General features: G+C 40.8%; 1 protein-coding gene across 14 annotated transcripts in view; it reads left to right on the forward strand.

The window, feature by feature from the left end:
• The window catches only part of mcf2l2 (MCF.2 cell line derived transforming sequence-like 2), a 156983-nt gene that overhangs the window by 76802 nt on the left and 67415 nt on the right, over positions 1-12766 (forward strand). For all 14 annotated transcript variants that reach the window (XM_047336872.1, XM_035647906.2, XM_035647897.2 and 11 more), the window contains 3 exons: positions 4601-4667; positions 5966-6081; positions 10375-10444. In XM_047336872.1, the coding sequence (XP_047192828.1) occupies positions 4601-4667; positions 5966-6081; positions 10375-10444 (253 nt within the window). The remainder of the gene's footprint in view (positions 1-4600; positions 4668-5965; positions 6082-10374; positions 10445-12766) is intronic.

Genomic DNA, 12766 nt, shown 5'->3' on the forward strand with positions numbered 1-12766 from the left:
CCCCGGGCCGCATGCGGCCCTCGTCCTCAATCTGTGCGGCCCGCGAGTCCATTTATAAAAATTATCATTTCATGTCATTTGAACCAGACCCCAGGCGTAATTCATTCTGTCAGCCGCTAGAGGGCGTTCCCCGACAATGTCAGCGAGTAGCCCCCTCCCCTGAGCTGCAGCTGTGCTAACTACAGGCAGACCCGTTTTTTCAAGCAAACCGCAACGAGAGGGGAATCTCCTTCTGTAGACTATTACCAGAGTCCTGATTTCCAGTCCTCAGGGATTTTGCACTCTCAATGGCCAGCATGTTTGGGAGCACTTACATTTGCGAGAGCAACTTCTCAATGATGAAGCACATCAAATCAAGAGAAAGAAACCGACTGACCGATGAGACACTCTTTCAGCTCATGCAGATTGGATGCACTAATATTGAGATTGACATTCAGTCTATTGTGCGCCAGCAGGAACGGGCCACAATTTTCTCATTAAGACAGAACAAAGAGATATGTTTTGGTTTTTGTAGCATAATTGTTTGAGACCCCATTGCACTGAAATAATATATGACTCAGGAATGTGGATGTTTGTTTCTGTGTTAAGTTCACAGCTTAACCATGTTGAAATGTTGATTTTTCTTATGGAAATAGAAATGTTAAAAATGTTGGCCCACTAGGGAGCCTTGTCTGGGTCATGTGTTCTTGAGAGAACCGAATCATCTGCAATTTTTGAAAATTGGTATAATAAACTTTGATTGCCAGTATATATTTCGTTGTATTTATTAAATTAGTTAGCTATAGTAGGCCAATTAAGTGACACGGTTATAATGGTGGAAGTGCATGTTGATATATTTGGCCCTCTGGTAGTGAGGTGAAAATTTGTGTGGCCCTCCCTTTCATCAAAGCTGCCCATCCCTGCTATAGGGTAGCGGGGCACCCTTCACACACACAGACACACAGACACACAGAAACACACACACAAACAGTGTTCCTGACCTACCGGCTGTTCAAGTCCAGTGGATATGTATCAGTTGAAGTAAAGATAATCTCCTCTGCTCTGCTCAGTTCCTGTAAACTCTCTCTCTGTCTCTTCGTATCCGTCCACAATTTCCAACAGCTTTTTATTTTTTCCCGTTCACCCTTTCCACCTTTTTGGCAGATTTTCCTTTTTCCCAGTCAGATGTAGTAGTCCAGCTGAGGTGAGCATGAAGTGTCTCCTCTTATTTCCCTGACGGTCTGAGCCTCTGAGCGTGTGAGTGAAAGAGTCATTCTGTGCTGAAGTGGGTGGGTGCTTGTTGTAAAAGTGGGAAGAACAACTGAGCAGCAGGGGAAGACCTCTTACTTTTCCCTTTGCTATATTCCACCTTACCCTGTCTTGTGCTTCCTATAAATGTGTTTGTATTTTTGTGTGGAAACACATGCGAGGAGTTTTAGTTTCAGAATAATGCATGTCAGTAGCTTTAACACGGAACATACAAACACACACACACAGTTGTCTGGCAATTTATTATCGTTCAGGAATGTTGTCCCAAATATGAGTCCTTAGTTACAAAAGTGAGACAGTGCTGGCAACCAAACTGAATCTTACCACTCAGCAGCTGCCACATTCTAAACAGAAAACTAGTGTTGAATGTTTCGAAGTGACACATTTATACATTTTTTATGTAATTACACAAATTACTATATACTGTATTTGCTTTTATGGCTATATTTTTTTAATTGTGTGAAAAAAAGTATTGGTGAGTCAGCTGTCTATGTACATGATTTTGGACACTGGACACTAGCCATGCACAATCAAGATAGTTAATGCACATAATGCAATCCCTGATTCTGAAGTCAGTCTGGGGTCACATGAAGAGAAAAACTGTGAACAAGGGCACCAAGGTAATCTGATGCTGTGCATGTAGGTTTTTTTCCACCGCACTTTGTAACTACTATTTATTTACTTGGAACCATTTCTTGGGGCAAAGAATATTCATTTAACATTTCGTAATGTTCAGCAATATATAACCTTTTCCTCTGCCATCATCAGCTGATGATTGTAACAGAAGTCTATCTGTGTGCGTGAGCTTGTGTGAAATTGAACTGGTCAGGGCCAGCACTTATGCCAGCACATTTTCTGAAATAGCAGCTATGCACAGTGAAGTAAGTATCAAGACTAGTACTCTGTGTCCCTGTACTTGTGCTAATTCTTAGTTATGATGAGGTTAGAGAGCAGCTCTTCAGTTACCGTCTGGGTCTTGCTGAGGGCTGTCCACTGTAAGTGGACAGAGATGTATACAATGAAAGTCTGTGGTTGCTCAACGCTCAAGAATTTTCACACAGAAACATTTCCTCAAATTCCTCTGTGTGTATGTGTGTAATACGACAGATGCAATTGTTTAGAGGTTTATTGACCTTTAAAATGATCGTGATAATTCGTCTTTCAGCACATTTCCATTGGAGATATATGGGAAACATGACCATTATTGCTTGTACATATTTATTTTGTCCAGGTTGATTTTGTTTCATGTGTATGATTAAGGCTTTAAAACTAGTTTGATGGGGGGAAAAAGTATCAACTCATTTCACTTACTGGAAAAAGATAATAATTAGATCTTGAGCCAACTTTTTCTTCGCTGATCTGTGGGTGACACAAACAATGATTCATTCCAATTTGACAAGCTCACTCCCCCTCATGTGCCAGCGGAATTTGTGAGGACCAAGAGCCTCACCAGTATAGCCCTAAAACCCCTTCACACTGGCCAAAAAACCTGTTTAAACCCACGAACACCCGGCGTTTTCTGCAGTTTGAAAACATTTAATCTGCATTCAGCCCCGTGTCAAATGACTCTGCAATAGATCCATGTAATAATCGGCTTCACCTCCGATCGGCATTGATGTGAATGTCACATCCAGCTGATCTCGCTAATTTGCATACTTTGGTGGTAACAAAAAACAGAATCCAGATCATCGTTGAGGTACAGGGGACTTTATTTCAGCCCTTCGGCGGACATACACAGCCTCATCAGGAGGTCTCTCACTTCTCACAGTGGCAATAAACTGATGTCTGTAACATGGATAGCTGTGCGGAGCCCAATCTCACTGTAGCTGCAGCTAAGTACACACAACAACAGCGCGCAGAGCCAACCTTCTTCTTATCTCATACACACACTTGAAAACCCATGAAGCCACCTACTTAAAGGGCAAGGCTTGGCTCGTAAAACTGCACTGAGTTTGTATACTTTGAAAGAGTGACAAAAGTACAAGATATAAGGTAACGTTGACCACCATCTGACTGGCTTCCATGCTGGCTGCTTTCTGTTGTTTACTACACTGTTGTTCTTCTTTGTTTTATGGCGCGCACCGGTCTTTACCGCCACCTATGACTGCCACCTGTCACTACACTTTTTCCTGCTGGCCATCATCAGACCCTGGTATGCTTGCAGTCTGAAAGTGGCCAATTGCCCATTTTTAGCGGGTCAACCTGTGTTTAAAAAATGCACACCCGACATTAAGCTCTTATCTGTGTCCCCATTTATTTACCAAGTGATTTACCACAGCTATTTTATATGCTTGTGTGTAACTCCATGTAACCAGTCTTTGTGTAATTTGTGCCAGTGTGTGACATGTCTATCACGACCCACAAAATGTCATGATGTAATGAATCTGATAAGGGACCTTATAAAGCCTTGGGCTCCACTATGTCTGACTATGGCATTGTGTATGTGTATTTGGTTCCATCCAACAAACTTGTCATGAAGAAGAGAAACAGGTCGGAAAAACGATTTGTTCCTCTGTTTGACTGCTTTTGTGACCCACGACTGGACAGTCTCAACTGCTGCTATCTTAGCTATAGGTTTGTTTTTAGCCTGAATTCTAAAGCTAGTCGGTTGCTTAGACCCCTCTATCCCTGGACGCTTGGCTCTTTCCTGGTGTCATCGCTGGAGAAACTGAATCTCAAGTATGGTCACCACAAGTGTGACCTGCTCAGTAATGAAGAAATGAAAACATCTAGAAAGCACAACGTTTGTGAAATTATTGTCAACAATGTCAATAATTCTAAATTCCCATTTAGTATTAAACTGGTTAATCCTCCTAGATCAATACCTGCATTGCTCCACTCTTCAGAGAAATGTAATGATTTTGCCTTATATTTTAAATATAAAATGTCCAATATTAGGAATAATATTGTGGCTTCCACTGCTCTCGGGTGTCACTGCACTTCTTCCACTCTTCTAACACTGAAATTTCTAACACTGTCTAACTTTTCCCCCATTTGCCATTGCAAACTACATGAGGTGGTGTAGTAATAGAAGTTCAGCAACATGTGCTCTTGACCCAATGCCTACTAAGTTTTTCAAACACCAATGTAAAAAAAAACAATAATCTTGATCCATTTGATTTTGGCAACTACAGACGCCTTTCAAACATTCCATTCCTGGGGGAATTTCTTGAAAAGGTGGATGCGTATCTGTCATATGACACTTGTCTGATGATTTATTGGTTTGTTTGTGGGCTTGCATAGTCCCCATAACAACAGCATTGGATGGATCTGGGGGGAAATTCTGCTACAAATATTCCATTATAAATTAGTCGATGTTACAAACGACCCCATTCTTTTTCTTTTTCTGCAGACACATCATGACTGAGCTGATTGAAACAGAGAGGCTGTATGTAGAGGAACTGCAAAGCATCATACAGGTACAGTATGCTCGCTGGCTATGTAACCTGTTACCTTTATTTGTTTGTTTTTTTCTTTTTTTAAAGAAGCATTTTTTCCTCAATAGACAAATGTTAGATTCTCTTATAGATGGTAAAAGACTAACAAAGGTCTTAACTGTAATTTCTAACTACCTTGTAGCTCTTGACATTGGATTTGCCACAGACATGTAACCATCACATTCCTGTAACTAAATGTGCTTGATATGGTCTCCTAGACCCAGTTGTTCGAAAGGTTTTATCTGGATCAGAATGATATGGATCAGAATGATTTGGAAATGTTTTACTTTACAGGATGAGGGAGTCCTTCTTATTTTTAGTTTTCCAAAGAAACACTGGTTTGAATAATTGTATTGTTTGGAGTGGATATTGTGCTGGAAAAAAGCACAATAAAACAATATAATTCCCTTCACAGTCAGACCCCTCATCTGATATTTTCTTGTGGCAAACACACCTGAGCAGATAGTCTTTAAAACTGCTCAAGGAAAAACAAGGTGTGCAATTGGGCACTTAGAGTTCTGAAGAGATATTTACATGCCTCAACTACTCGCGAGCGAAGCCACAGGGAGCGTGCGACTTAATACTTGCCTCTAGTATCCTGCACAACATCACTACCAAGCACAACTTCCCTCTTTGTGAAGATGAGCAGAGGATCCTGTTGAAGACCAACCTAAGACGTTTCCTCAGAATGAGGGACTGATTCATCTCTGATGATTGTCATTGTAATAAATATCAATAAAAAATAAATGTTAAATAGAAATAATAATGATCTTGTTTGATATTTATAGCTGCTTGTCATACAATGGTATATATCCCACATTAGACAGATGTTGTATTATTTGGTCAATTTTGAAGTTTTATTATATTGTGTTCCTTCTGCTGGGATCAGAATGATCCTGATTATTTTGAGGTATCCCAATCCTGCTAAAAAGTTTTGAACTGAAGGTTTAGTCTTGATCAAAACGAAGACTAGATTCCATGATGTAATCTGATTTCAGAATTTTGATCAACCCATTTTTGATATTTGATCCAATCCACTTACATGCAACAAAACAGCAAGAATAAACTTAAGCCTGACTGTTTATTCATTAAAAAAAACATATTGTAGTAGTGTACATTTATATTAGTCTGTAATACATTTTCATCACTCTCTGGGTGTTGATCTGTGTTCTGAGTGTATGTGCAGATGGGCAGTAGTTTCTGGTTGAAATGATTAGCTGTGATGATTTGATGATTTGCCTGATATTTTCATTTTCTCACCATTCTGCTCTTTTCCCCAGGGTTATTTTGCAGAGCTTGATAACTCAGAGCTCAGCCATCTCACGCCCCCCTGCCTGGAGAACAAAAGGGATGTGCTGTTTGGTAACCTGCCAGAAATATATGAATTTCACAACAGGTATGTGGACAGCCTTAAATACATTTCCCTGCCACATACACTACTGTCCTGTATCTTGAAAACACTTATATCATTGTTTATCAATATCAGTACTCCTTTTCAAATACAAATTAGACCAACAGTAAGTTTAGTCCGATATTTTCTCTCATTTTAACTTTTTTATTTGGTCTCCACCAACTTCTGAAAGAAATATCTCGCTATTCCGCAGCTTAACGTTTCACTCTGTTCAGTAGTGTGTTTGGGGTTGGACAGTACAGTATACTGGTTATAATCACAACGTATGAGTAAAAAAGAAGTGCCTGCTCTAGCTGAGGAAGAGGTCTATTAAAGCAGTGAGAAATTTACAATGAATTTGTAAAGCCTAGAAAATTAATCTAAAAAGAAAGCAGACGGGAAGTTGATGCACTGTTTATATAGAAAATATATCCAATAGAGCAGTGCTAAATTCACAAGAATATTTTTAGTAGAGGATTTTTGAAGTTAAGGGTTGATGTCTTTTTACGTGATATATGAATTATTGTTATGGGTAAATCTGTATGAAACTCAGTTTGTCTTAAAATGTGTCTGAAGTAATTGGCTGAAAGGTATGCAATGAGCTTCTCACTTTCAACTTAAATCATTAACACTCTGTCTTTCAGCAAACACTGCCATTGTCTGAGAGAGACAGACAAAGCTGATGTCCCATTCAAGGCACAGTTTAAAAAAATATTAGCATTCGAGGGAACAAAATTTCAAAAATGAAACTGCCTTTCCATGACATGACTGTCTTGCATTTTGTGTATTTACGTATACATGCTGATCATGGATGGGTTACTGAAAGGGCCTACTGTGCACAGGCCTAATGGCCCAAGGGGTCAGGGGGCCCCTGGGTCAGAACCTGATTGTGAAAAAAAGTAAATATTTATTATATATAACAGCATATGGAGGCTGCAGTAACATCTCATTGAAATACAGTAAAATAGTACAGAAGTTTTTTCAGATCCGCTATGCTTTTAAGAACCTAAATCTTGGTTGAATCTAGGCTGTCTTTAATGGTTTACTATAATGTGTTGTACAGTGTGCTGTATTATTATGTTCAGTATCTGTGCAGAGGAGTCAGACAACTTGTCTTCACTTTATGGCAACTAAATACAGAAGTTCAGATACGATTCAGCAGAAGCACCTGAGCCCTGTAGCTGGTGTGTTGTGTCTTTCAGTGAAATGTTGCAGGTAAACTTTAGGTTACTTTTGTAACCCCGGTTCTTTGAGTGGTATGAGTGATATGTCTCACCATGAGATACGCCCCCTCGCGTATTCACAGAAGCACTTGTACCACTACGCCAGCCCTGATTGGCTGGTAGTCATGACGTTTGGGTCAGGGCCCTGTGCCACAAATACACCTGACCCAATGTCACACGTCATTCAAAACAAGCACACCTCTACTCGCTTCACCCCAGCAGCAAGAAGGGCGATCTGGTGAGACATCTCACTCATACTACTCAGAGAACCGGGGTTACGAAAGTCACCTAAAGTTCTCTTTCATAGTAACCGTTTCGATGTCTAACTATGGGGTATGGAAACTCCCGTATTGCCAGACAAGCTCATCACAACGACTGTCCACCAGCCCCCCTCACACAGAAATGTGTGGATGAGGCAGTTCCACTGAGGAGCCCACAGGGCCCACAGGGTAGGAGACGTGAAGTCCAGCCTGTAAACCTCGCAAATGTATGAATAGAGACCCCCCTAAATAGGGCCCATGAGGTCGCAAGACCGGTGCTGGAATGAGACCATAACCCAGCCGGAACCTGAAGGCCCGAACTGGAGTAGGCCAGCGCAATAGCATCCACTATCCAGTGAGAAAGTCTTTGTTTGGTGATAGGCTTGCCCAAGTGGGGCTTAGCCCATGACGCAAACAATTGATCCCCTTTTCTGAAACCCTTCGTTCTCTCCACATAAGTATGCAAAGCATGGACTGGACACAGCATGTGCAGCCACTGCTCCTCCACAGAACTGTGAGGAGGCGGCTGGAAAGCTGACAAGTCCACCGGAGAGCAGGGATTGACCACCTTCAGAACGAAAGCAGGATTCGGCTTCAAGGTTACCCCAAGGTGTCCTGGGGTTAACCGCATACAAGCCGGGTGCACAGATAAAGCGTGAATATCACTCACACGTTTAGCTGCAGCCAAAGCCAAAAACAAAACCACCTTAAGGGATAACATTTTAATTTCAATGTGAGCCAGTGGCTCAAAAGGATGACTGACAAGAGCCCCAAGCACTACAGCCAAATCCCAAGAGGGTGACATAGGCTTGGAGACGGGCAGCGGTCTCCGTCCACCTTTCAAGTAACGGCAAACCAGGGGGTGCTGGCCCGCTGGTTTGCCCTCAAACCCAACATGGCAGCCAGAAATAACAGCCAAATAAACTTTGACAGTAGAAAATGCCTTCATCTGGTCAATTAAGTCCCGTAAAAATGACAAAATTGCACCAAATGAACATTGAAATGGAATTTCCTGTGCCACAGCACACCATTTCTCAAACACTTTCCACTTACAGTCGTATATAAAGACCTGTTGGATGATGCTTTTGCATTCTGAATTGTGTTAATGACCCTCTGGGGCAAACCATTATGACTCAGATTAAACTATTATGGGCCAGGCCCAAAGAGCAAGCCGCTCCCAATGAGGGTGAAATATCCCTTTGTGCGCCTGGGAGAGGAGGTCCCTGCGCAGCGGGAGAGGCCATGGGCGACCGCGGACGAGCTGCATCACCTCCGCCAGCCAGTGCATGGACGGCCAGTGAGGAGCGATCAGGATCAGTGACAGGCGATTCTACAGAACCCTGGACAATGTCGGGGGGATCAAAGACAGAGGGGGAAAGGCATAAAGTGTAGCGCACGGCCACTCGTGCGCGAACCCATCTACTACCAACGGTACGCTTCTGTTGTGCAGAGAGAAAAACAGTGGGCACTGCAATTCCCCCCCCCCCCCCCGCTGTGCGATCATAATATATGATCTGTTATGTACAGTAGCAGTAGGACAGGAAACATAAATGAACATATTACCAGACAAAACATCACTATGACCACGAAGTTCGATGAACATCTCCACAAAGAGTTTGTAGCAGGTCTTCTGTATAAGCTTGGATTAGGTGTTTATGTCATTGATATCATCATCTGTGTATCAATAGTTTAAAAATAAGTCGACACCCCCTAAATTTTCCCCATTTGCTTGGACAAATTAAAAACAGGTGTTAGTAAAATAATTTACTCTTAATATCTATTAATACTGTATCTGTGTTCTAATGTAACTCAAACATGTGTAATTGTTTTATGGATGTAACGAGGAGGATGAAGAGAGAGGAAAAACATACATATACAGTATGTTTCATTTGATAATTTTGTTATTAGATTTTTAGATTTATGTACTCAAAGCATTGAAATCTACAAAGTGAAATGTCCTGAAACAGTGCCACATTGAACCAGTTGGTGGTTTTTGACCTGTAAAATCCCAAAGCCCCCAGTGTCAATTTGACAGATAAGGCAGTTCATGGTTAGGATTTACCAAAATGATTTCCTGTTCCACCCAGTGGCAGATTAACCACCCAAAATGTGTCGTGAATGATGAGTCATGAGTTTCACACTGAAAGAAATTTTCGCAAGTGTCTGTTTTGCTGGATGAAAAGATTATTTCTGCTTCTTTAAACTCCTGTTTATAGTTAATTTTAAAAGTGGTGAAGACCCAATTTAATGTGAGACAAATACTTTAAAGGAGTAATTTTACAAAAAAATTTACAAATTGAAGTACTGGAGGTCAGACTTGTAACTCGGGGGACCAGTCTCCAGGTCAAGCTCTGGTCTGGTCCTAAGACTGTACTGTATATATGTACTTACATGGATGGGAATGACAATAAAGTTCCCTTGAACCTCGATGGCATCAACAGGAGCATTTTCTCAGACTTTTCAAAGAACCTCAGAAGACATTCAATAATTGTTTTTACAGGAGAAATTGTTTCTCATGATAAGTAAACTCACATTTATTTGTAAAAATGTGTGAGATGTGTTTTCACTAGGTGACCATATTTAATTTGCTAAATTATTCAATTTATACAAATGATGCCATGCCGTTTGGAGTAACCAACAACCTAGTGTTTTGCCCAGAATAACTGCAGCAACAAGACTGTGGGAACATCTGAGCTGTTGAAGCTAAAAACTACTTACACATATTGGTTTAATTGTCTTAAGTCCCTTAAACAATTGGGTAATTTGGCATATGGCATGTGTGTTTTTATTCCTGTTTGTCTATAAATTACTTGCAGGACATTTTTGAGAGAGCTGGAGAACTGTATGGAGAAACCAGAGCTGGTGGGAACCTGCTTTTTGAAAAGGGTAAGTAACTTTGAAACAGTGTAAGTAACTAAGTACATTGTATCGAACTTACAGTATGTACATTTTACATGAGTGTTCCCTTTTTTTACACTACATTTCAGAGTTAAGTGTTCACCTGTGTAAAAAATACATTGAAAACAACTTTTAATACCTTATTATATAGTTATGTAGTTTTACGTGCATACTTTAGTGCACTTGAGTAGTTATAGTGTGATATGATTGTTTTTGAAGACAGTGGTGCACGGTAGATAACTCACTAATCACTTTATTAGGAACACCTGGAAAATCGAATGCAATCAGCTCATTCATAAAAATATGAATGTGCAGTTTTACATATTGATCACTGAGGAGCACTCAAGGTTAAGCAAGGCAGTGAAATTAGAAAACTAAATAGAACAGGCATCCAGAGGCAAGAACAGAAGAACTATATATACAAAGGAGGCAAGGCTAATTGGACATGGGTGAAACACATTAAGGACAGGTGCAGACAATTCCGAGGGCGGGAGACATAAGAAAAAGTAAAGTGACAGAAAGCGAGACAGGAGAAGAGGAAGTGTATATCAAAATAAAACAGGAAACACCAATCTCAAGATTCAATTGAAGCTGCAAGAAGTGATGATCCGGCTCCTCGCACATACAGGCATGTTGGGATGTGACGCAGGTTTCACTTCCTGTGTCCAATATGTGGTGCTAGAGAACACCCATTAATACTACATCATGTGTCTGTACACCTTGTGTAGATACACAGTGTAAATTTTGTGTAGGTCAGAAGAAGTTCGTCACTTAAGTCTGACTTCCTGTTGTCAGTAGGTGTCGCTATGACCATGGGTCCATATTGACATATGGCAGTGTGATGTTTCATGGCGACACTTCGAAATTCGCCGCCATGCGACGGGGAGGGTGTTAAACAAAAACTCACAGATTTCCCTATATCACATGTGTATCATCCAATTGTTACCGCTTTTTTGAGGAAGTTTGAGGGGGATAAGCAGAGGTGTGGACTCGAGTCACATGACTTGGACTCGAGTCAGACTAGATTCATGAATTCGATGACTTTAGACTCGACTTGAAAAAATGTAAAGAGACTTTCAAGTCGACTTGGACTTTAACATCAATGACTCGTGACTTCACTTGGACTTGAGCCATTTGACTTGACAAGACTTGCTACTTTCCCCAAAACCCAAAGATTAAAAAGTATTTTATTAAGGACTGCTCTGTATCTTTCATTGTGTATATGTGTGTGTCTGTGCGTGTATGTGCTGTCGGCACAACATCCAATCAAATTAGACCCACGCTGTTTTGATCTGACAGCATCCATCCAATCAAATTGCAGTTGGAAAAAAATGATACCAAAGATAGTTTCATTCGGGTATAAAAACTACGAGGTGGTCAACAAAAAACGAATTGCAGTATGCATAACATGCGGGTCGAAGATTACAGACGGAGACGCAATAACTTCCAACTTCGTTCGACATTTGAGGTTGCACAGAGAACGGTAAGTTTTGAATGTAAGCTAACATTATTGGCTAAGTAACCTTTTTTTGCTGTGTAGTTAAATCAATGAGGCTGTAAACTCACTGTTAACGTTACATTGCAAACACGGTAATCTGTTGCGTCCACTGCGAGTTCACTCCCTTATTCATACTTTTGTCAAGTGATTTTTTTTAAGCAGGGTTGAATGAGGTACATAACGTTAGTCAATGTATCACACACAGTAGACGGCGGTCAGCAGCAACCGTATTTCAGCCACCTACACAAAGACAAACCTAATAAAATCAAGGTCAGTTTAAATGTACACTACATTAAGAATATGTGAACCGTTTTAGCTTGCTGTCAGGCTGACATTTCCGACAGGAAAACAAAGTTATACTGCTCATTGTTCTCACTCTCCAGCAAACCAGAGTCCATTGACAAAAACAGCAAGTTTACCTCGCAACACACGTGAGTTGCTGGTCTACGTGCTGCAAGGTCAAATTGCTGGTGGACTGGAGACAGTGAATTAACAAGCGATATAACTTCAGTTTCTTGACAGAATGGGCTGTCTTGACGGCAAGGTAAACCAATGAAAATATTCTTTATATGGCGTACACTTAAACTGACATTGATTTTATTAAGTTTGCCTCTTTTAGGTGGCTTAAATACGTTTAGCTGCTGACCTCGTCCACAGCAATGTAAAGCCTAATTCGTGTGCTGGTAGCCTGACTGCTTCTCTGTATTGTGAGTATGTTGACTGCCATCTTCTGTGCGTAGTCCCTCATACAACCACACTTCACAAATCCCGAATTATCCCTTCAACCCGAAATAAATTTTACAATACATGAC

The sequence above is a fragment of the Scophthalmus maximus genome, chromosome 13, assembly GCF_022379125.1.
Source record: "Scophthalmus maximus strain ysfricsl-2021 chromosome 13, ASM2237912v1, whole genome shotgun sequence".
In the NCBI taxonomy this organism is placed as follows: domain Eukaryota; kingdom Metazoa; phylum Chordata; class Actinopteri; order Pleuronectiformes; family Scophthalmidae; genus Scophthalmus; species Scophthalmus maximus.